General features: G+C 43.5%; 1 protein-coding gene across 1 annotated transcript in view; it reads right to left on the reverse strand.

The window, feature by feature from the left end:
* insc (INSC spindle orientation adaptor protein) overlaps positions 1-26,437 on the reverse strand; it is a 178,965-nt gene that overhangs the window by 51,827 nt on the left and 100,701 nt on the right. Inside the window, exon 6 of the mRNA XM_080191577.1 lies at positions 11,107-11,278. Within this exon, the coding sequence (XP_080047703.1) occupies positions 11,107-11,278 (172 nt within the window). The remainder of the gene's footprint in view (positions 1-11,106; positions 11,279-26,437) is intronic.

Genomic DNA, 26,437 nt, shown 5'->3' on the forward strand with positions numbered 1-26,437 from the left:
GCACAGAAAACCAGCATGCCGCTGATTTGCATTACTTTCCATGCTTTAGCATGTCATTGTCGGGATCGACACGGCAACCTCCACCCACGTTAGTGTCTCCCAACTCTTTGGCGTGATGCCATTTTGGCACAAATCAGAATAGGTATATATAAAAGTCTCAACCTTGAACTGGCGTGAGGAGGTAAGCGCTACTAGTGGAGCAGAGGGGATGTTGCAGGCAGGCCCTGGAGATGTCTGGTGGGCTTCTTCCTGCTGGCTTCAGGTGCTGGCCCATGGACCAGTGATATCTGGGATAGGGGGTGTTGGGGGAGTGGGGTGGGGAGGGCGGGGGGGCCTCTATTTTCTCCGACCTCTTCGGGTGCGATTCGGTGAAGGAGTTCTGCTTGCCCATCCCCCCGAGGGCAGCGCTGTAGCTCCGTGTGGGAGGCACCCTCAAGGAGTCCTGCTCAGCCTTCCTCTCCAGGACACTTTGCAGTGGCATTGTCTTGCCATGGGATGTGGTCAGAGACACAACTGAGTGCTGGTGTTCCGGGGTGGGGGGAGGAGTGCGCCGTGTGCCGACTGAAGCCTAACCAGATGAAGCAGCTGCTGTTCCATGCCGGGTTGCAGAGGTTCAGACATGGACTGCGTGGAATCTGCAGCCACTGGGCACACGTCTGGTGCTGCTTTGTAATCTGTCTCTGCCCTGTGACACAAACCAGCAACACATGCTTGTAATGGATGCTGTAGTTACACACAATGGTTCAAGGGCGCGCATTGCCCATGTCTACACACTGACCTGTATAATCTGTGCCAGCATTTGTCATAATGGGAATCTCGCACAACCCTAACCATGCATGACACCATTGTTTTTGTGGTGTTGCCAGCTCCCGCCAGCGGTGGTACTGGCCCAAGTGAGGAATTGGGATGGTACTGGGTCTGTGCAGCCAATGATAATAATCCGTCATTCTGTGCTCTTTCCAAACCTCACTGTGCAGGTGGATCTCGGTTTGCTCGATCTGGGACTGGCCATGTTAGTGGCAGCAGGGATGGAGGAAGAGGAGGAGGTGGCTCAGGGGGTGGTGGGCGTGGAGAGACCACCGCAGGAGCAGTCACTACCAGTCCCTCGGGAAGGAGGGCAGAGGGCTGCCACTGAGGGCCAGGAGGTGGGTGAACAGGCTCCTGAGAGGGTGCACTGGAGGTGTAGGGTGCCGAGGCCAAGGAGGTACAGACCCCCAATTCATTTGAGGCCCTCTCAGAGGAGATGTACCGTCGCCAGCTGCGGCTCTCCAAGAGCACGGTGCCACACCTTTGTGAAGTGCTCGCGTGCCTGGCACCTCAGGGAGGGTTTCGAGAGCAAACAGGTAGCTGCACTTGCTCCTGGGGTGTGGTGAATGTGTGGTAGTTGCAGCACCCTCACTGCACAGCACCGGCTAGGTGAAGCAGGCTGTAATCAAGGCATCCTCGCTGCCCTTCCCTGCTGGTTACCTGCCGTCGTCCCTTCCTCTTTCCTCCAGTTCTTCATGTGGTGGGACGTCCACCTCCTTCCTTCTTCCTTTCCCTTCCCTTTCCTCCTGCCTCCTTCCTTTCCTCCTACCTCCTTCCTTCCCTCTTTCTTTCCTTCCTTCCTTCCCCCCTCCCACCGGGAAATGGTGTGCAGATGATGATGTATGAAGCACTCACAGGGTCATACTGGAGGCCCCCCCCAGAGCGGTCCAAGCAGCGGAACTGCATCTTCAGCAGGCCGATGCACCGCTCTATGATGGACCGGGTGGCTGCATGGGTCTCGTTGTAGCAGGTCTCCGTCTCAGTCTCGGGTCTCCGTACAAGCATCATCAGCCATGACCTTAGTGGGTACCGTTTGTCACCCAGTAGCCATTCTGGGAACCTGGGCATGTCCTCAAAAAGCCCAGGGATGTCCAACTGCCTGAGCACAAAGCCGTCATGGACGCTCCCTGGATGGCGTACATCGACCTCCATGGTTCTCATTAGATGGTCGCAGACAATTTGAATGTTCAGGGGGTGGAACCCCTTCCTGTTCACAAATTGCTGCAGTCCTGCATGGGGGACCCACAAAGCACAGTGTGTCCCATCCACTGCTCCCTGGACATTGGGAATCCCAGCAATGGAAGCCAAGCTAATCCCCCTCCAAACCGACCTGGGCCTCCATCCACCACATCATCCTTCCCCAGCCTCTGTCATCCCACCACCCTATCGCTTAGAAACGTCCAAACCCATTAATGTGCCTGGGCTGGCAATGGTTGCGAGTCTTGGTTGAAGGCTGGAGGATGATGACGGCTCACTGTTGTGCACATTGGGATCTGTCCCTGGTGTCACTTAAGTCTGGCTCCTACCTGTACTCCAAGTGCACGCTGCCACCCTGGCCCACATAGCTGTAAGGGTTGGGAACACATGTATTTTGGCCAAAGTGGGGGTGTGCACTTGCACCAAGTGTCTGGTGGATGTTGGGGAAGGTAGGGCAGGCACTCTGTAATATGTGGCTCAGTCTTCAAGGCTCAACAGACAGCACCTCTAAGTTTGGGAATCGGGACCATTCAGCTACCACGCCAAGCGTGTGTGGGGTTCCAAGTAGGATGCTCACTCACCCTTGCTGCTTGAAGAAGGTGTACATTTTTTTCCGACACTGCAGGCTAGAGCGCAGTGTCAGATGTCTGGCATTCGCCGCTTCTGCCATCTCCTCCCACAATGCCGTGGCGGATGCACCCCTTGGGACTCTGGCCGGGGAAGATCTGCTCACACTTCTCCTCCACGGCATTTAGCAGGTGCTCCTGGTTGGCCTCTGTGAATCTGGGAGCAGGTTTGCACGCAGACATCTCTGTGGCGTGACTGGCTGTGGGTCCATTCCTGCAGCTTATATACGGCTCTGGCTTAGTAGGGGAATGCCAGTGCAATGAGTATGGCCATTCAAGAGCCCATTGGCCACAAGTATTTGTGAGAAATTTTGAAGGCTGCTTTCAGTTGAGTGTCATTCATCCCTCGGGATGCAGATTGGCTGCCATTCAATAGGCTGTTGTGTTCAGTGGGGTGCAATACTCAAAGCTCAGGTTCAAGAGAGGGAATGATCACAAGCTGGATTTGTGCATGTCAGCAAAACACAAGTTCTCTGCCGGGCAGCAGTGAGGACAATATGTTCAATGGCCAGCAAGGAAGCCAGCTATGTCTGCGGAGGCAGTTGTGGGGGCCAGTAATGAGGCCAGCAATGTCTGTATGGGGTGGGGGGGGGTGCAGCAATGTCTGTATGGGAGGGGTTTGTGGGGGCCAGCAATGAGGCCAGCGATGTCTGTGGGGGTTGGGTGGCAGTGATCTGGATGCTGGGAGGTCTTTTCAATGACCTCCCAGCAATGTGCGCATGTGCGGGTTCCCACTCATCCCACCGATTTCAGGCTCTTTGACGTGAACAGGCCCCAACCCCAGAGATTTTAACGAGATTCACAATTGTGAGATTCAGGTCTGAGATTACACTGAGAAAACAGTTGTGATCCAGACTGGTTTTCCCACCAATTCAGTACTTTTGGGAAAATCACCCCCAGTATTCACAAATTGAAAATGCTGTGTGCTACAGGGGGTGAACTCCCCCCTAACAGCTGCATGCTTGGAAACTGTAAGAAACAATACTTTTCACCAGTACATGTGACAATAATAAATCAAATCAAAAATATATCCGACAACCTACCATGCAACTTATGCTGCTTAATCAGAGCTGTTTTGAAGATTTGTTTCCATGTGATCCAAGTCCTTAGGCTTTTAGCTGCCCCCTCCCCCCCCCCCACCCCCCCTTGGCTCCAGGATAGCACTGCTTAGTGCCTTACTGGTGGAAACTCTCTGAATTCACTATCTACTTCCCAATTGGATGTCTATGCCCATTGCTTATGCCAGTAGGATGCCATGAAAGAGTTGGTGAGGAGACAGTTGCAGCTAAGACTGTGTGGGTCTGCCACCAAACTTCCCCATGGTTGTGGCCAGCCTCTTACCACAAGGCACCTTACATGATGTAGAAAACAGGAATGTTTGTCTGGCTCCCACAGTGACCTTTCCCCTGGAGTGCCAGCACAAATGTGAAAACTTATAGCTAACATGTCCTGCTTTCACCAGTCTTCTGTTAGTATTTGGCTCCAAACTTGCCCTCTTCCACAATTCTCCAATCTGTCTGCTTATGATGTGCAACACTTCCACCTTAGGTGTGGTCAGTATTTTCAGTGCTGCTGCTCCTACCCTGGGTGTACTTCTTTGATCCTGGTTTGTCGGCATTTTCTTTGGAAGGAGAGAAGACAAGATTGAAAGAATGTGAGTGGCATTGAAAGTTGCCCTGTATGAGTGTGTACAGAATCCATGGCGAAAATAAATTAAGGTGCATTGAACCTTTAAAAGAAGAGTCAATGAAAACAATGTAGCATTGATGACAACCAATCAAAGTTGTCAGAGTGGTTTTGAGTAAAGAAGGTGCTGGAGTATCTGCAGTTATTCCTCCATACCTTTCACTTTTTGTTGCCTGTCCATGTTTTTCCTACCAAAATGTATCACCTCATACTTTGCTGCATTGAACTTCATTTGCCACCTATCTGCCCACTTCACCAACTTGCCTGTCATTTTGAAGTTTTACACTGTCCTCTTCCCAGTTTACAATGCTTCCCAGTTTTGTGTTATCCACTTACTTTGAAACTGCCGCCTGCACACCAAGATCTAGATCACTAATACAAATCAGGACCAGCAGTGGTCTTGATACAGACCCCAGTGCAAACATTCCTTCACCTCGAGAAGTATGCATTGACCATGTCTCTCTCCTGTAACTGAGCCAGTTTTGTATCCATGTTTCTACTTTTATTCCATGAGCTATAACTTTTCTCATAAGTCTAAGCGTGCCACTGTATCAAATACCCTTTGAAAGTCCATATACGGCACATCAGCAGCATTACCCTCATCGACCCTTTCTGTTACCTCTTCAGAAGACTCCAGCAAGTTAATTAAAGATGATCTTCCCTTTAGAAATTTATCTTCCTGATCAACTCACAATTTTCCTTGTGATTACTGATTGTATCCTGAACAACTGTTTCTAGAAGCTTCCCCACTGAAGTTAAACTGACTGGTTTGTAAATGTTGGGTTTTTCCTTACAACTTGAATGACAGATCATTGTTTGCAATTCTCCAGTCCTCTGGCACTTCCTGAGTCTGGGGAAGAATAAAAGATTATTTCCGCTTTCACTCCATCAATATCTTTCGATGCAACTCATCTGGTCCCGGTGCCTTGTCAACCTTAAGTACCAACAATCTATCCAGCGCTTCTTCATTATCAATTTGAAACCCTTCTAGTGACAGAGTTTCCTCTTCCTGATAACATCTAACTCCTTGGTAAAGACGAATGCAAAGTATTCATTTAATTCTGAAGTCGTAAGCACACTTTTTCTTATTTATCTTAATGTCTATCTTCTTTTTCATCCAGGGAGCAAATGGGACAAAATTTCATTAGATTAACAGAAGGTTCCATTTGTAAGAATATGTAGCATATTCAGATAGTATTCCAACTGCTGTTAACCTGTTAAAGAGAGAACAATTCAGCATGCTACTTGGTAGATGTTCTGAAATCTTGCCATCCAAGGGTGTCTTTTGATCATGCACATTATATAGGTAAACTGTAGCTACAGCAAAACGGCTTCTGTTTCTAAAGCACTTAAAACTAGCAAAATGTCCCAAGGTGTTTCACAAGTGTGTTATTAAACAAACTTTGATGTGGAATTGCATCAGGATATATTAGAGTTGATGACCAAAGCTTGGTCAAGGAGGTAGATTTTAAGAAGCACCATGAAGGAGGAAAGAAAAGAAATGGGAGAAGATTAGGGTTAAAATTCTATGGTTTAGGGCATTGGCAGTTATCAACATATGAATTGGGAAATGGGCCATTTGGATCTTCAAGACTGCTCTGCCATTCAATACCATGATTTGTTTGTGCTTCAAATTCCACATTCCCATCTACCCTGATAAACTTTGATTCCCTTGCCTAACAAGAATCTATCTCCCTCCGCCTTAAAACATTTAGTGACCCTGCTTCCACCATCTGCTAATGCAGAGAGCTTCACAGTCAAACAACCCTGAGAGAAAATCCTTCTCCTCATCTCCATTCTAAAGGTTGACCCTTAGTTTTAAAGTAATCCCCAAGTTCTGGACTCACCTGCAAAAGGAAACATCTTTTACACATCCACCTTGTCAAGATCATTCAGGATCTTATATATTTCAATCAAGTCACCCCTCATTCTCCAGTGGTAACATGCCCAGTCTGTCTAACATTTACCCTTAAGACAATCATTCATTCCAGTTATCAATCTGGCAAAAGTCCCCTGAACTGTCACAATGCGTTTCCATCCTTCCTTAAAATAGAACATTCTAAATTTGGTCCCACCAATGCCCTGTATAACTGTATTACCCCTATGTTCACCTTCTCTCATAATAAAGGACAGCTTCATTCTTAATTACTTGCTGTACCTGCATATGAAGTTTTTGTGACTCGTATTAGAACACCTGGATCTCTCTAGGACCCTTCTGACAAAGGGTCATCCAAACTGGAAACATTGGCTCTATTCTCACTCCACAGATGCTGTCAGACCTGCTGAGTTTCTCCAGCATATTCAGATTCCAGCATCCACAGGATTTTGTCTTTATTATAAATTTCTCTGGACCTCAGAGTTCTGCAAGTAAAACTCTGTCCTTTTGTTCTTCCTGTTATGAAGACGGCTGCCTGTGATGGAGCAATTAGAATCAGGGATTTGCAACAGCTCGGAATTTGAGGAGTGCAGGTAGTTTGGAGGGTTGTGAGGTTGTATGAAATTATAGAGACGGGAGGGGTGAGGCAATGGAGGGATTTGAAAACAAGGATGAGAATTTTTAAATTCAAAATATTTTCCTTGGAAAGCCAACGTTGGCAATTTTTTTTCAAAGTCATCATTATTCAAAAGTGCAGACCATCTGGCAACATAATAACTGATTTAGCTACCAAACACGGCCTTGGTATGAATTTTCCCAAATGACGAATCTCTCTTTGCAATCAGGAAATAATAATTTTGATGCCACAGTTTGAGTTGTGCGCTATCTCTAGCTCACAAGACATGTAAAATGAGGGTGGATTGGGTTAATACTGATCAACAAACTAGAAAGATAAAACTCCCCCGAGTCATACACCTTCACACATGCCAGCAAGATATGTGATAAAGAACCTTCTGGCTTGTGACCTCTGCAGTACAGACCTCCCTTATGCCTTTCATGGGGCCTATTCTACTGAGGACAGAATAGCATTAACATTTTTATTTGAAGCAGATGTAAGCACGCTTCTGAAGCCTAATTTATCCCCCCTCAATGTAGTTTCAAGCTTATCAATTCTATCCATTGGCCCCTCAAAATCCCCATCCAATTGGGAGATGTGTGTTTTCTTTCCCCCCTTAGGAAGACGTCAGGTGGCAAAGTAAAGAATTTATCTGACTAGTTCAATTTTCAAGCTGCATGTGAGTCCCACTTTCACCAGCCCTCTTCAACAAGCACGTTTGTAATTGAAATTATCTTTAGAACTGGGCTTATGCCAAAGCATATGTTTCTTCCAAATAAGCAAAGAAACCAAACATATGTTCAGAATATAGTTTCATAATGCTTTGAATATTAACTTGTTCCAAAGCACCCAGACAAATGGATCAACTATCTCTATCCTTCTCTTCCCCTTCCTATTCCATACACATAAATTTTAAAAAAATGTGGTTGACAATCTCAGTCTTACAAAGTTGACCACTTACAAAAAAAATCTCACAAAGACTGTGTCTACAAATGGGACACTCCATCTGGTCATTAGCATAATGGGATAATGTGTGGAGTTCAAGATTTGAACATGCAATCTTCTGCTTTACAATTTCAAATCTCCAGGGCACTCGTGGCTAAGGTGATCTTTTTCAAATAATTGAACCAGTCAGAGAAATACTTTGCCACGTGACACCTTTCTAAATGTCTTCAATGTCATTAAGCTGTTTATTTGTAAGCATGGAAGTAGCATGAGGCTTTCCTGGGTAGTTCTTCTGTAACTAGATCAACGTGAGTTCTGGAGTAATAAAGTTGTAAAGGTATTGTGAGCAGAGTAGGATCCCACGGAATTTCAGTGCAGCAATGTAGCAGCCTCAGTAAATGTGGTAGTCTTCATCAGAGCATTTGGAACAACAAGGGGAGGCTGCAAAGATTCTTTCTTCAGCCCAATGGCATTCATCTATTGAGGGCATCTCCCACCTTCACCTCAAGTGTTTTTTGCCAGGACCGTGAGTTGACGGAGGCCATGATGTACCCAAGGGTTACCATGTCAGGACAACATGTCACCAAAAGGCTCTGCATTTTTCTGAAGACCTACAAGTTCTTCTAGAAGAGGCAAAAGACTAGAAGGTAGATGCATTAAGCAGCAAGCTTTCCAGGAATGCCAGCTTTGCCACTGAAGAGAGATGGGCTAGGCGGGTGATGTCATCTCTATAACACTCAGGACTACACAGCTATGTAGAAATCCAATGGTTTGACCAGGTCAGGCAAAGAAGATCCAAGGCACATTATATAGTACAGAATGTCAGAATGCCTTCCTCCCCACTGACAAACTGACAACTAATTATCTCTAACTTTTCATCATCTCTCTATTACTCTTGGCACGTATCGCACATTTAGCAACTACAAGCTTAACCTTCATTTACTTATCACATTGCAGGAGATGTTGGCACGTAATGCAGACTTCTAACCCCTCTCCCACACCCCCTTCAACCCACTGCGCAACCCTAACCCACCCACCGTCATAAGCCAAGGGCATGAATGCCCCATCAACATAAATGGAGAATTACCAATGCATAGGTATGTCTCAGCATGTAGAAGCTCACCAGAGTGTAACCACACATTCCCAACACATCAGGTTCTTATTCAAGTGTAAAACCAAAATGCTGCAGATCCATTATTGCAGGCCCTTATATCACTTCACCACCTTAAAAAGGTCATGACAAATCCATCACATCTTCTGCCATCTTCTCTGAAGATATATATCATCCACAGGGAAAAGGACATGGAGGGTATGAACTGAAGCCCAGTCTCTGTTGGAGGAGAAACGGAGCGCTCAGTATATAATGGCATCGAGCCAGTACATGTTTCTGGCCAGCCTACCACATTCCTAACTCTTCAACTCTACTGCCCATCCTCCTTCCTGGAAAGCTTGCCATCCATAAATGTTGCTTCCTGTCTCCCAGGAGCTCGCCGGGAGCTGGCAGAATCATGCAAGTCAGATGAACCAGAGCTGTGAGCAAGGAGTCAGGATATGTCCTCTCCTCAGCAGAGACTAAGGCAAAGTCTGCCAAAGACAGTCATCAGATGCAGAACTTCTTAGTGCACACCTCAAACAAAAAGACTTCTGATAAAGGTGCCAAGTATTTCAAATAGGAAACCATTTTTTATTATTACATGCATCTTGCATTTATCTTATATCTTGTCATTCAAAGAGATTGAAGTGATGTTTGAAAGGGAGAATTCAACAAGACTGTGCGGCTGTACTCAGATGATGTTTATTGGCACATTCCTATTGAAGGATTTATCATGATCTCTTCAAGTGAAAGTGAAATGGAAAGGAGCTTGACAAGTTGATGTAGTTGTGCTACGGGATACCTTAGTGAAAGGGTACAATGTTATGACCAGACTCCCCTTTATTTAACCACCTCAGTCAATCACAACAAGGTTTACATTTCTTTTTCACAAGGATATGCCTTTTCTAGATCGGAATGTATTTGACTATTTAAACTGTGAGGAACAAGGAGCCAACCAAAAAGAAGTTTTCTTGAGTCAAAGAACGAGAAAAGATATCAACCTTATAACCTGAGAAAAATAATAAACAGGGACTTCAAGCACTGAGCCCCCACGCAGTCATACCACATACACGTTAAAGAATATATGGTTAAAGCCCTTTGATTATCTTTAGATTGTTGATGAGGATTGAATTTGCCCTGTCCACAGTAATGTCATCATCAAATCACCATTTATGGTTATTTTGAACAATAAATGCTCACTAGCACATTCCACAATGCTGTCAGCAAACTTCAGGAGGTATTTATGTTTGTCCTATTGCCAAGTCACGCCATTAACTGCTCTAAATGGTGGTCTAAATGAATGGTGCAAGCAGTATTATGCAGTTACGATGTCCCCCATATTCTAAGTGAAAGGTGCAAGCTATATTATTCAGAACCGGGACAGCCTGTGAACAGATACCTGCCTAAGGAATTTTATATGGCCAATGAACATTTATGAGGGGAAGTAGATACAATTCACACACTGTCATGAAATTCATTAACACATCCTCTACGTTTACATTAATGTTCAAGAAACTAAGTAAAATTTTATTATTTGTAAACGTGTCCACAATATATTGTTGAAAAGGAATTCAATTGTACTCATCACTAAATGTTTTCACACAGCATGCAATATATTATCAATGTAAAAGTCACCATTTTTGTACAGTTTGCACAATTGCTTTAACATTTAAGATATTTAATCATTGTCACGCTTACTAATCAGAGACAATCTGAAATACATTAAACACAAACATTGAGGATTTTGGTGAAAATCAGATAAATGTTAAGATCTAGTGGATGCTTTGTGAAGAATGCATATTTAACATTGACATAGCACTCTATTGGATGAGCACTTGAAATGTCATGACATTCAAGGATATGGGCCAAGTGAAGGAAAATGGGATTAGCATGCATTTAGTGACAGTTATTATTTGTGCTGATTCAATGGGCTGACGGGCCTTTTCTGCGCTGTCTTACTCAATGGGTGGAATTTTACCATCCCATCCAGCATGGGAATCGTAGCAGGCGGGTCATGACCATGCAAAAGTCCATTGACCTCAAGCAGGATTTTCTGGTCTTAGGAAAATCCCGCTCAGTGATTTACTTTTTAAGTCTTCGATAATGTTCAGAAAACATGAAGAAAAGCAGGTGACCTCTAATTCAAAATTCTTGCCATTTAATATTTATTGGAGACAAAAGTAGACAGATGAAATCCTTTATCCCCTGCTGAAAAGCATAGAGAGTTCAGTTTTCTCCTCATTAATAGAGATATACTCACTGATAAGTGCAGTTACAATGTCCTCCATATTCTCTAAGAAGCTGCCGAGATGCTGTGTGACGGTAACGTGTGGAGATGTAATCTGTGACACCACTGCCGCTGCTTCTGCACGAGTGGCTTCAGAGTTTGTTTCATTCGTGAGGAGATCAGCCAAGCACAGCACACCATCCACCTGAAAGAGCATCAGCACAAAATAAAGTAATATTTTAAACCATAATCAGTAATCCTATTGTCATCAGTTACAGCAAAGAACAGTATGTTCTTTTTCAAGCCCACACTTTGCTCTTATCAACCCCTGAAGGAATATAGTCATTAGAAACCCTACAGTGCAGAGGAGGCCATTCAGCCCATAGATTCTGCACCAACAACAATCCCGCCTAGGCCCCATCCCCATAACCTTACATATTTACCCCAATAATCCCTTTAACCTACGCATCCTGGGACACTAAGGGCAATTTAGCATGGCCAATGCAACTAACCCGCACGTCTTTGGACTGTGGGGGGAAACTGGAACACCTGGCGGAAACCCATACAGACATGGAGAGAACATGCAAACTCCACACAGACAATGTCCCAAGCTGGGAATTGATCCAGGTCCCTGGAGCTGTGAGGCAGCAGTGCTAACCACTGTGCTACCATGCTGAATTACCAATTTGAACATTAAAACACACAGACAGCTGTACAATACTGGGCACCCTGACTATCACCTCTAGGCATTGCCTCAAATCAAAACCAGAATAATGGGTTAAACGACTGTTTCACATAGTCCTAAATATTTGGCACTAAATTATCAGATTCACTCAGAAAATCCAGAAAGATAGAAAGAAGCAATGAAACAGATCATTAAGCCTTCAAGCCTGTTCTACCATTCTAATACAGCAGGGCTGATCTGTATGTAGCTCAGTCCCATTACCTGCCTTTGCTCCATATCTCCAGATACTCTTTCTTCTGGAAATAACCATCAAACTCAATCTCAAAAACTTCAATTGACCCATCATTGACAGTCTCCCTGAGTAGGAGGTTCTTGGTTCCCATTATTCTTGGTGTAAAAAAGTGCCATCTGACTTGACTTCTAGTTCTAATTTAATAGTTATGCTATAGAAAAGGAAAATGCTACAAATGCTCAGAATGGGTGGTGGGGGAGGAGGGTTGTTAACTGGAGTTCTGACATATGAGGGGAGGCAGGTTTGGGTGCCTGCTGGGCATTACATCCCCTAAAGGTGCCATCACTTCAGGATCCCAACACCATCCCACCTTCTTGCAGATTTCATGTGGGCAAGTTTGGATTGGAAATAAATCGGTTGGACTTAAACCTGGTGTTGTCAGACTTCTTACTAAGTTTGGATTGAGCAGGAAACTGCCATGACTCCCCCCACCCTTCGCACACACTATTCTCCCCACCCCTCATCCCCATCTCCCCCCCATCCCTTGCACAAACTCTTGTCCCCCACCCTTTGCACACTCTTCCCTCCCACTCATCATACACCCTCTTCCCCCAGCCCTCACACACATTGTCACCCCTCCATCACTCACGCACAGTCTTCCCCACCATCCCCCACAAACACTCTTCCCCCCAATCCTCACGCTCTCCCCCCACCCCTCGCACACACTGTTCTCCCCACCCTCATACACACTCTTCACTTCCCCCCAAGCCCTCACACATACAATCTTCTCCTCAACAATCCCCCGGCCCTCACACTCGCTCCTTCTTTTTGACGTCATCAATGGTGTAGTTGAACATTTGAGGTACAGGAGCTCTCAGAAAATGTGTAGGACATACGGGTTGGAATTCTCCCATCCCACCTGCCTGGAATTCTAGTGGGTGGGGTGGGGGCGCCATATAAAAGTCCATTGAATTTGGGCAGGAATCTTTGGTTTTCAGGTGAGCAAATCATTAACCTTTTAGCATACCTAGGAATTCATTGCGCAACAGTTTAATTATGTAATTCAACCCCATTAAAACGTGATTTACAGACCTTTACTTACAAGACATGGAAGAAAACTGGGTAGTTAAGTTACAGATCAGTCACAATGGCAGAACAAGTTCAAGGGGCTGAATGGCCTACTCTTGTTCATATGTTTCGATCTAAATATCAATTAAAGGGGCTTGGCACATGTGCGCAAGCATTCATGCATCAAGCTCTTTCTCCAGTCAATTCAAACCATTCAGATGTCAAAGAAATATTCGTGGCTGGCATAGACAGGGTGGGTGCAGGGTGATGTTCTCGATGGTGGGGGAGTCCAGAATCAGGGGTCACAGTCTGAGGATATAGGGCAGATCATTTAGGATGGAGATGAGGAGACATTTTTTCACCCAAGGAGGGATGAGCCTGTGGAATTCATTCCCAAAGAAACCAAAACATTGAATATGTTCAAGAGACAGCTAGATATAGCATTTGGGGTGAATGGGATCAGAGATTATGGGGACAAAGCAAGATTAGGCTATTGAGTTGGGCGATCAGCCATGATTGTGATGAATGGTGGAGCAGGCACAAAGGACTGAATGGCCTCCTCCTGCTCCTATCTTCTGTGTTTCTACAGTACCCCTCTGAGTTTCTCCAGCATTTGAGGTTAAATGTTATCCGGTCCAGCAACCTGATTAAACTTCAGTGCCTCAAATCAAGCTAAGGCCAATTATGCATTTATATTTGAGGAGTCAATGTCTAAGACATTTGTACCCACCACTATTGGCCTTGCCTCAGTGCTAGGGTGAGGGATTTACCTGCTGAATGTGCTCTGTCTCCCAGTGAGCTGGTGGTTGTCCTCCTGTACACCACACTCTACTGCGATGGTGATTGCCCCTTTAACACCTCTGGTAGCCAATTGCAACACAATGCTGGGGGCACCCCTGAGTGGAAGCCACTGTCAGGATTGGCTCTCTGTTGAAGGAGCCTAGATACAAATGAGTCACCTATATACACCCACACCTGCAAGCATTCACTCTCTCACTCCCACACAATCAGTATTTTCCTACCAGGGAACGATGGGTAAGATGAGGAAGATGAAGGAGGTTGGATGGGGATGAAGGAGGGCAAGTAGGGGTGAAGGAGGAAGAGCAGGGGTGAAGGAGGGAAAGTAGAGGTGAAGGAGGGAGAGCAGGGGTGAGCTAGAGAGAGTGGAGGTGAAGGAGGGAGAGTTGGGTTGGAGGAGAGAGAGTAAAGGTGAAGGAGAGAGAGTGGAGGTGAAGGAGGGAGAGTGAAGGTAAAGGAGAGAGAATGGGGGTGAAGGGGGGAGAGTGAAGGTAAAGGAGAGAGAGTGGGGATGAAAGAGGGAGAGTGAAGGTAAAGAAGAGAGACTGGAGGTGAAGGAGAGAGAGTGGGGTGAAGGAGAGAGAGTGGGGTGAAGGAGAGAGAGTGGGGTGAAGGAGAGAGAGTGGGGTGAAGGAGAGAGAGTGGGGTGAAGGAGAGAGAGTGGGGTGAAGGAGAGAGAGTGAGGGTGAAGGAGAGAGAGTGAGGGTGAAGGAGAGAGAGTGGGGTGAAGGAGAGAGAGTGGGGTGAAGGAGAGAGAGTGAGGGTGAAGGAGAGAGAGTGGGGTGAAGGAGAGAGAGTGGGGTGAAGGAGAGAGAGTGGGGTGAAGGAGAGAGACTGGAGGTGAAGGAGAGAGAGTGGGGTGAAGGAGAGAGAGTGGGGTGAAGGAGAGAGAGTGAGGGTGAAGGAGAGAGAGTGAGGGTGAAGGAGAGAGAGTGAGGGTGAAGGAGAGAGAGAATGGGAGCGAGGGAGAGAAAGTGGAATGGAGGAGGAAGAATGGAACTGAAGGACGGAGAAGTGGTCAAGAAGGTTGAGGGGGGGGATGAGGGAGAGGGAGTTAAATACCTGCAATCCTGGTTCCATAGGCCAGGGTTTACAGGTGTGCACCACATGACAGCTGCTTCTCCTCGTACACTCTCTGAATCGAACTCTCAAACACTGAGTGCCAATTGTCACTCCCATCAAGCATGTGGGCTGGGTTTCCCCCTGACTTCATGTTGAGACTTCTCACTGTGCAGATGCTTAGCCACGTGCAGCATGGGTGATGTAGTTCTGAACTTCCCCATCGTCCCTGTGCAGAACTGAGAATTGTAATGGATCACATAAGTCCTATCCCCCTCATCTGTGCTTGGTTGGGAATAGTGAATGACTTTTCAAATGTGGGTGGGTTTGCAATATATGTCTGTATCTGACTGGCTGTGAGTGACATGAATCAGAGAATCTGGATTTTGGACGCGGGTGGTTGGTCCTTTCTTGGGGGCCCCATGCTTGGACACAGTGTGTTTCATTGTAAATCCGTCCCTGAGTACAGCTCATTAACACAGACGACATAGCAGCCTATGTGCCCACAAAAAGGTCCCACAAATAGCATGGGACAATTTGTTTCAATAATGTTGGTTTAGTAGTGAATGTTGGCCAGGAAATTGCATCCAAATGAACTGACATGTGAAAGAACCTTCAACAATGCAGCAGCCCCTCAGTGACATATTGAAATGCCAGTCTCAACCATGTGCTCAGGTTTCTGACCAGGACGCAAGAGTGCTGACAATACACACAATGGAATATAAAACGAAGACAGGCATGGTTGATCTCTCAACAAGCTACATAGAAATTAATCCCTATTTAGTAATATTTGAAGAAGTTACAATTTTATGGGGTGGGGAATTTAGGTTCAACATGTAAACAAATTAAGAAAAGTGGCTGGCACATAACTGTCAAAAAGTCTACTGTGTCGATAATGAAATACCAAAGAGTTCGTCAATTAAAAACAAATGTCCATGTTAAAACGTACTTCATAAAAACACATTTGTCAATTATAATCCAGGTAATATGACCTACAACTAAATTGTAAAATGACAGTAAGTTCAATTACCAGTGAGCTGCAGGGCTATATCTTTTCACTAGAGGATTGAGTAAGATGAAACCGTCTCATTCAAGCAAATTGCATCTCATGTCCGGAGGGCATATTAGAAAATATGTTTTTTCCTAACTGAGTCACACTTCCAAGTGATATCACAATATCTTAATGAAGATCTCTGAGCAAATTTCACAATCCATTGTGTCATTACCTGAAAGCCTCACAGATAAAATTGACCGACAGCCTTGTCTCTTTTTACGTCTGCAATGTTTTTTTTTGGTTAGCAAAACAAGGCTCAATCACTTTGACAGAAAATACTTTAATTTAATACAAGCTAATAGTCTGTAGCAAAATCCAAAGCAGTAAGTCATTCAAGCATTTTCAATGGTGCCACAGATGCTTGAATGTTTTATGAACAACATCCAAACAATAAGCTTGAATCACCGGTCTGGGCTAGTTTCTTTACACAAGAAACATTTATTTTCAATTAAACATTTGAGTTCAGCATATCTGTTGGACAGTCATAATGTAGCTAGAAGGATAATAAAAATAAACAGGAGCAATGGGTAACTACTATCACTAAAGATTTGCTTCTTGGACTGTGGGGGTAAAATGAAAAGAATTCTACTCAAATTGATTGAATGGTATTGCACTCTACTCTCTACCCATGTTATATTAAACTAACTTAAACAGGTACGGTTGTTCTTCCCCAGCTCCAGCACTATCTCAGCTCTGCTGTTACAACCAATTCCCAACTTTAGTTTTGATTCCCATCTCTCCTTTACTCTCAACTGCCAACTCTCACCCACCAATCTCTCAATGCCCAACTTTGTACTGGCCACCACCTTTCTCATTCAACCAATAACTGGCATGAAATTCAGACTCCGTCAGTTTTCTCCAACACGCTTTTGTTTAGAATAGCATTATTACTATATAGCACAATGTTAAGAATCGGGTTACATTTGGCAAGAACATGCAAGTTGTAGTAGATTGTAAAGATCACAGGATTTACCAAAGAGTGGAATAACGTGATGAAAGGCTGAGAGGAGATTTGTCAGAGGTTTTCAAAATCATGAGGGGTCAGGATAGATAGAAACTATTCCAAGTGGCAGAACCACAGGTCAGAACCAGAGGAATGAAGATGAAAGGTTGAAGTAGGGACTGCAACCAGTGAGTGGTTAAGATCTGGAATGCACTGTTTGAGAGGACAGTGGAGGCAGGTTCAATTATGACTTTAAAAAGGGAACTAAAGGGCAAAAATCTGGATGGGCTATAGGGAAAGAGCGAGAGAATGAGCTGGGTTGCATTCCAGAAAGTTAGCATGGGAAGAATATCCCATGTGGCCTCATTCTGTGCTGCACACATTCTAGGATTTTATTGTTACAAACATGTATCCCTTCCTATAAAACTATTACAATTTTTGCTACTGGGTCAAGAGTACAGTTTTTTTCTGTAAAATGAATCTTTATTCACAAATATAAAATGAAAATGGCCCTGACTTACCCCAGCCAGCTCCATTTCTTTGAGGATGCTGCAAAAGTTTTCTGGTTTTGTTGTTTTCAGAAATTACTAAATATTTGGCATGAAAGATTCCCAAACAGTTTTACAGTGATCTAACCAAAAAAAAAGCACCATGTTCTGGATCTTTGCTATACAAACTTGAGTATCAGACAAAAGCAAATGCTCTCTTGGATACTGAGGCAGTTTAGTTTCCTGGCTTGGGTCACTGTCTGGATGGAGTCTGCATGTTCTCCCTGTCTCTGTATGGGTTTCCTCCCATAGTCCAAAAGACGTGGTGATTAGGTGCATTGGCCATGTTAAATTCTCCCTCAGTGTACCCAAACAGGTGCCAGAGCATGGCGGCTAGGGAATTTTCACAGTAACTTCATTGCAGTGTTAATGTAAGCCTATTTGTGACACTAATAAATAAACTTTAAACTTAGTTCAACAATCAGAGAAAATACCACAAAAACCATTCATTTAAAAAGGATTGTCTTCTCCCATTGACAGCGCAAAAGTTAAAATTCTATCATTTTTGACAAACTCCACTGCGTTTAAATTGTATAATCTCTGTATTGACATTAGTGATATATAATCAAAGTATTTCCAAATCTAGCATCAAGCATCATTTAATTCTAATTGTAGTTTTAGTGCAGCATAGAATTTTCACTCTTGTTCTTGGATTTTACACTTGAACCAAGCTCATATTGAAGCTAAGCACAGAGGGAGAAAAGCGATTGCGCCTTGTATCTCATGTTGCTCTTGTTCCACGGCAGAATTCCTCAATTTATTTCTTTGCAAGTTTCATTTTATAGAACATGAACTTTGTTGGTACTTTTTGTCTCAGGGCCAAGTAAAACACCTGTGCCTCAATCTTTACATATAGAAGTTCAAAGTTGTTGGGTTTGAAATGACTTACTTCAGTGGTTAGCTGAGATGTGATACTTTTCTCACCCCCCACTTGCAATACACCCTCCCATTTTGCAATTTAATCCATAATCAAATGATTACTTCTGATCTGAACCTTATCCAAAACTCCAAACATGCTTCCCAATTTCTCATCCTCCTTACATCTCAACTCAAGAATTGTTATATTGTTTCCTACTCTAAGGTCTTCTTTCCCAAACTTTAAAAATCCTGGATTTCCTTGCCTACGTCAGCTTTCCTTTCTTCCGCTGATTCTTGAACTCCAAACTTTGCGTGATTCTTCAGTTACCTCATCTTCTCTTCTGTTCCATTTTGTTCTTAGTCATTTCCAGTATTGAGTCTTTGTCCTTTCGCCAATGTTTCCCAATTTAAAAATACTTACTCCAATTATAGGCTAAGAAAGTACACCTGCCCAGAGCACACTGACCTGCAACTGTCTGCCCACACCAGGCTGTGATCTACTGAAAATTCTACCAATAATGCCTTGAAACGTTATCTGTTACAGTTCACAAACAGGGCAGAGTAATGGTGAAATCATGCATGCAGCTCACTACTATATTTGAGAAGCTTATTTAAGCTGGAATACAATTCAATCATACATAGAACAGAGAACAATACTTGCGAGTACAGTACCCATAAACTTCTGAGAGACAATTTGATAAGTTTAGCACATCCTAAATTGAACAATCCAGTATTCTGGGGACTGTGTCCAAATGGATTTTGGTTCAGTCAGATACCATGAACGCAAAGCAAAATTTCAGTCTAATCTAATCCAGTCGGCAGTCATTTTTATAACCCCCAGATAAATGATTGCCTACATAGTGCACTTATATAATTAGCTCCTTCACTGGTAAACTCTGGATAGGTGCCATGTTTTCATCTCAATTCTGATTAAACCATCCTTTAAACTGTCAGCGTTGGTGCTAACTTTGCAATGGCTAGACTCAGACGACAGTTTAAAACAAAGCAGCGAAAAAAATTCTCTTCCAATAACGTCAGGCACTTACAGCTTATTGATAATCGCATTTTGCAGACTACATCGCAGATATTTTTGTTTCAGAGGGCCAATGGAAACGGGACAGAAATCAATATTTGTACACAATACAAAGACTATCTGATTTATGCATTTTTGACAAAGCAACAGGAGCACTAAGAAAGAGGAGGCAGAAACAGAATATTGACATCCTGCCCCACATTAATTTTACCCGTTTGCTCACTGCTCGAACAGCGGCAATGTTTGGGATGTCATGTGCTCCACATCAAAGTGATTCCTCGTATCAAAACCAGACTAGCGTGCCTGCGCTGTCACTACTTTGCTATAGAACAGGCAACAAGAAGTGCACTGGCTCTTAATTAAGCAGCATGTTGCTTTTAAAATCTTCTTCCTGATTTTCACATTGCGCCATAGCTTCGACCCTCCCAACTCCAACCTCCTCCAGTCCTTCTATTGTGTTTTATGCCTCAAAGGTATTCAGAGACAATGGGGGTCGGGGGGCTTTTCCCATCCCACTCGCCATAGGAATCGTAGCGGGCATGGGGGTGACCATGGAAAGGTCAATTGACCTTGGGTGGCATTTTCCAGTTTTGGGGCGAGCACTGCCGAAAAATTATTGGCCCAATATGTGTGCAGGAGCTTTATTTACAATACTTTAAAATGTCTCCTCCCATATTTACTGCAGCTAGCCTCAGTTCAGTCTCTCTCAGTAACATTACAAGCAGGAGAGGGAATAATTCATATAGCAATGAGCATAACATGGGTTTTTTCGGAAATACATTTGTGAGAAAACGCCATCCATTAATGACAACTCTTGACTGACTGAGATCCCAACCAAGACAACAAACAACAATGGTTAGTGTTCACATAATGGCTTTAATATAATAAAACGTCCCAAGGCACTTGACAGGAAGGTTAGCAAATAAAATCTAACACCACATCACATGGAAGCTTTATCAAAGAGGAAGATTTTAATGAACACCTTAAAGGAAAAAAGAGAAGTGGAAAGGAAGGGAATTCTAGGGTTCAGGAGGAAGGCAGCTTTCAATGTTGGAGTAATTAAAATTGGGAATGCACAAGAGGGCAGAATTACAGCAGTGCAGATACCTTGAAGGGTTGTACAGTTAGAAAAGATGACAGAGTTTATACAGGGATATGAAACAACAGTGAGAATTTTAAAATGAAGGATTTTCCAGACTAAGAGCCAATGTAGATGAGCAAGCACAGTGTTGATAGGCAAACTTGACTTGTTGTAATATAATGTACAGAGTTTTGGATGAGATTAAGGTTTTGGATGATGAAAGATGGGAGGCCAGTGGGCGGCACAGTGGTTAGCATTGCTGCCTCATAGCGCCAGGGACCCGGATTGATTCCCAGCTTGGGTGACTGTGTGGAGTTTGCACGTTCTCCCTGTGTCTGTATGGGTTTCCTCCAGGTGCTCTAGTTTCCTCCCACAGTCTAAAAGACGTGCTGGTTAAGTACATTGCCATGCTAAATTCTCCCTCCAATGCACCAGAACAGGGGCCGAAGTGTGGCAACGACAGGATTTTCACAGTAGCTTCACTGCAGTGTTAATTTAAGCCTACTTGTGACACTAATAAATAAACTTTAAAAGAAAAGTTTGGGACAGTCAAATCTAATGATAACAAAGACATAGAAACATAGAAAAACTACAGCACAAACGGGCCCTTTGGCCCACAAGTTGCGCCGAACATATTGCCACCTACTAGGCTTACCTATAATCCTCAATCCTATTAAGTCCCATGTACTCGTCCAGAAGTGTCTTAAAAGACCCTATCGAATTTGCCTCCATCACCACCAACGGCAGCCAATTCCACTCACCCGCCATCCATAGACATAGAATCATAGAATCCATACAGTGCAGAAAGAGACTATTTGGCCCATCGAGTCTGCAACAACTCTCCGAAAAAGCATCCCAACTCGGCTCTCCTTTCCGTCCTATCCATGTACCCCACACATTTGCCATGGCTAATCCAACTAACCTACACATTTTTGGGACATTAAGGGACAATTTAGCATGACCAATTCACCTAACCTGCAGATCTTTGGAGTGTGGAAGTAAACAGGAGCAACATTGGAGATCCATGCAGACACCGGGAGAATGTGCAAACTCTACACGTACAGTCACCCAAGGCCGTATATGAATCCAGGTCCTTGGTGCTGTGAGGCAGCAGTGCCAACCACTGTGCCGCCCTGTACTTAGGAAAACTACAGCAAAGAATGACTGATCAATATATTGTCTATAAGGAAGTCACTGCAAAATTTACTAAGGTATATTAAAGAAAACATGATGCATAACAATAAAGGAAGTGTGAACAGGTTTAAGAAAATAGGTCACTGTCATTGCGATATGATGTATGTTTTTGGAATCGTATCTTAACCTGTTATCATTCACTCATACCGGGCCAGGATGTGGGCTGGAATTCTCCAGGCATTCGTGCTGGCAGGATGGTCCAGTCCTGCTGGCAGCACCCGTGGGCGTAGGGTGACGTCAACGGGAATTCCCATTGACAATAGTGGGACCAAAGAATCCCGCCACTACCAAACAGTGTGCCACCTCCTGGGAAATGGTGGCATAGTGGTTAGCACTTCTGCCTCACAGCGCCAGGGACCCAGATTCGATTCTCAGCTTGGGTCACTGTCTGTGCGGAGATTGCACATTCTCTTCGTGTCTGTGTGGATTGCCTCCAGGTGCTCCGGTTTCCTCGCACAGTCCAAAAGATGTGCGGGTTAGGTGGATTGGCCATGCTAAATTGCCCGTTAATGTCAGGGGTACTAGCTGGGGTAAATGCATGGGGTTATGGGGATAGGATTGTAGTCGGTGCAGACTCAATGGGCCAAATGAGCCTCCTTCTGCACTGTAGGATTCTATGATTCTATGAAACACGGGCCTGGGAGGCCAGGGAACCCCGCCCATAATGTAATAGTTCCATGACTCTGAATCCAACAGCAACAGTGGTCAAAATCAGGATCCTTCCAGTTAACATTCTGTACATAGTCTTATCTTTCTAATGAAGGACCTACATTATTGTTTTACCAATCTCTGTCATATGATTGGTATGCTTATGTCGAATAGAAGAACGGAACAATTGTAGCTTCATTAAAATGTTGAAAATCTCTGGACAATGTGCAGATTTTCCTTAAAAATGAAATACTATACCCCAGAAGATCATGAGTTGTACTCTTAAGTAACTGAAAGGAACAGTAAGAAAGGGGTCTACTCTGGGGGTGGAATGTTTGTCAAGTTCCAAGCTATGGATTACTTTAGTCCTAATTGGGTTTTAGGCATTTATTGGATACTTTGAAGATGTCACTGTGAGTAGATAATGGTGCTCTCACTTGAAATGATGGTCCCAATTAATGGGGAGGTGAGAAGAGTATGTGGGAGTGCACTGGTGCAGGGAAACACCAGGAAAGCCGGGGACATAGAGACCTGGCAATCTCTAATAACCTGCTGGCTTCTCCCTCCTGACAACTTGACAAATTGGCAGCCCGATGGTGGGCAAGAGAGAAAATTTGTGACATACTGACCTGTGCATCCCAGGAAGAGTCAATACTGCACACACATCAAACTTGACCAAGCATATTTAGACTACAATGGTAACTATTACAGAAGACAAAATGAGTGAGGTTTTCCATTTAAGGTAATTGTTAAAATAATGAAATTGAGCTTTTTTTTGGGGATGATTTGCCACTTGCATTTTCCCTGCATTCTCCACTTACTCTTTCATACAGTCTTTATGTAATTATCAGTAACTATTTGAATGCTGTAACTGTTTAGCATGGGAAAGCCACATGGAAATCACATGGCTTGCATGAACAAGTTTCTTCTAATCTACCTTTACTTGTGACACTAATAAATAAACTAAACTAAACTAAAGCTTATCTTAAGATGACTTCCTCTTGCTTTTGATTCATCAGTGGCAATAATCCATCTACGGTTACCTTGTCTATTTCTTTTGCCATTTTGCACAGCTCTGTCAAATTACTCTCAAACCTTTCAGTTGAAGACAGTGTTGTCCCAGTCACTTTAACAGTTGCTCGTAACTCAGATCCTTCATCCTTCATCTGGTAAATCTGTGTTGCATCTCCTATAAAACAGCCCAAAACTGGACAACAATGCTGCAGACATAATCCACCCAAAATGTTTTCACAGAATCATTGTAAGATCATTGCTCTTACATTCAATCCCTCTCATTCAAAATTCAGTTTGTTTTTTTAATCTTTTTTAAATATTGTCCATCCACTTTAAAGCAATATGTATCTGCACATCCTGTTTCTACACTACACTAAGAAAATTAATGTTTATGATAGTATGTCTATTCTTCTTTTCAAAATGATCACAATCATCATCTATATTTAACTGCATAATGATGCTCATCTTCCTGATCACCAAACCTGCTTTTGTCTTTTGTTCTCCTGTATTCTTCCTTAAAGTTTTCCGCTATTCCTGGCTTTGTATCAGTAACAATCTGTAATTCACAGAATCCCTACAGTGCAGAAGGGGGCAGTTCAGCCCATCAAATTCACACAGACTTGTATCCAAGCTTATCCCACATATTTACCTCACTAATCCCCATAACCTATATATATCTTAGAACACTAAGAGTCAATTTAACACAGCCATTGTGCCTGACCTGCACATCTTTGGACGGTAGGAGAAAGCCAAAACACCCAGATGAAACCAATGCAGACATGGGAAGAACATGCAGACTCCACACAGTCACCCAAGGCCAGAATTGAACTTGGGTCCCCAGCACTGTGAGGCAGCAGAATGAAGAATTGTGCTACTGTGCTGCCCATAATTTGCAGTTATTTTTCTGCATCATTATATTTTATCAACCATGATGAGCTCTTTAACTCCCATTCTCTAGGCTGTAAAACACAAGCTTCTCCATTCTTTCATCAAAGTTCCATCATTTTAGATTTATGGTCATTCTTGTTCTTCTCTATAATTTTTCATGTGCATCTATATAGCTTGTGGCACAGTATTGAACTTCTATGTATGTGGCTCTTTAAAAGGAATGGCGTACTATTATGCAGACTCACAGCAAGATTTAACATGGAAGCATTACAATGTTCTTTGTAGTACCAAAATGATTTTCTCCCCCGTAGGTAGAAGTGGAATCTGTGAATGACAACTTCATGAGCTGATGTGCTGGGCTTTCTTGTTTGATGATTTATTGGTTCAGCCATGTGATTCCCATTGCAAACTATTTCTTGCAGCTATGTGGTTCATGCTGTTTTTGCTAACTTGATTCTGTTCACTTGTGAAATAACATCAGTAACTCTCTCCCAAAGTCATGTATGATTTATATAGCTACCACATGAGGTCACTGCTGTATAGTTTGAGCACTCTACCACAAGCCCTAGCAACTACATGCTGTAATTGTGCTACTTGTGACTTGCAGCTGTAACTATACATGAGTAGCATGCTTCAAATTTATAATAGGAAAACACAATTGAACAAATTTCATTCTATATTAAATTTCACTTATTTGACCAAATTTCCTCTCTAGCTTCTTCTCAAAGTGCCAACACAAGATAGGGTAGAGTTCTGAATGCCTGTCATCCTTCACTGAATGTTCAATCTTCTTTGTAAAACTTTGTGAATGGGATTCAGAAGCAATTTATTTACTATTGTCATAAATCGGCTTACATTAACACTGCAATGAAGTTATTGCGAAATCCCCTATTCACCACATTCCAGTGCCTGTTCAGGTACACTGAGGGAGAATTTAGCATGGCCAATGCATCTAACCAGCATGTCTTTCAGACTGTGGGAAAAAACCAGAGGACCCGGAGGAAACCCATGCAGACACAGGGAGTACGTGCAGACTCCACACAGACAGTGACCCAAGGCGGGAATCGAACCTGAGTCGCTGGCATTGTGAGGCAACAGTACTAACCACTGTGCCACCATGCTGCCCCTTTTTAGGTCACAGAGAACTATCATCAAATTGTTACGATGCAGAAGGAGGCCATTCAGCCCATAGCGTCTGTGTGGCTCTCCAAATCAGCATTATGAATTAGTGCCATTCTTTTGCCTTTCCCCCATATCCCTGTACATTGTTTCGACTCAAATAATTGCCAAATGTCCTGTTGAATGCTTTGATTAAAGGAAGCATCACACCAGAGTCTGATTCTCACTTTAACCAACATGCAGACGCACACAAGAGATCAGGGTTCACAGGATCCCAATCAGAATCAGCAAAGCTGGCTAACTTTTCCACATCCTAGCTCATGGCTGCAGATACAAGCTGTAGCATCCTTAACGCCAATTTAGCTGAGGTCAGATAACTGAGCAGAGGTTGGCGATCAAAGCTGGAAGTTGTTTGATCCACATGTTCCTGTTTCACACTACTTTATGCCTTTAACAAATGAGCAAACAAAGAGACTAAATTGCTAGTAACGCAAAAATAAAAGCAACCTCAAAAAGGGTTCTATGCAATCAGAACTTTGTGCTACACTTTGGCACAACCAGAAGTGACCACTGAGAAGGCTTTAAAAATGCATTAACTGCTTTGTTGAATCTCATCGCTAAACACAGCAATGGAACATCTTCTGGAAAAAAAACTATCAATATTTTAAACATAATTTTCATCTTTCTTCTCTACAGAGAAGTGGACATGTGACTGGACTCCTCGCCATAACACTATTGCTGTTGGTTCTTCTGAACAGAATATGACAATGTGATATCATGATTAACAGATACAAATATTAGGTGTATCACAAAGTTGAACTTAGTACATCTTCATTTGGATGTCCCAAAAATCATTCTGAATCTGACATTTTGCTACAATTACTCCAATGTTTTCCCCAAGCATTGCTCCACATCACAGAGAGTCTAGACAATGAGGTCAACACAATATTTGACCATGTAGTCACAATGCCAAACCCAAACCAGGCCTGAATACATAGAGGTATTTTCCAACAGCAGTTACGGGACAGCAATCGCACCCTGGCTGATCTCAGTGATCCAAAAGGGAAAGACAGGACCAAATTTGAAATGTGGAAAAGATGAAAACAGGTAAGGTTTTTTTTGATTAATGTCTTTAAGAACAA

The sequence above is a fragment of the Carcharhinus amblyrhynchos genome, chromosome 6, assembly GCF_965287045.1.
Source record: "Carcharhinus amblyrhynchos chromosome 6, sCarAmb.v2.hapA, whole genome shotgun sequence".
Lineage (NCBI taxonomy): Eukaryota > Metazoa > Chordata > Chondrichthyes > Carcharhiniformes > Carcharhinidae > Carcharhinus > Carcharhinus amblyrhynchos.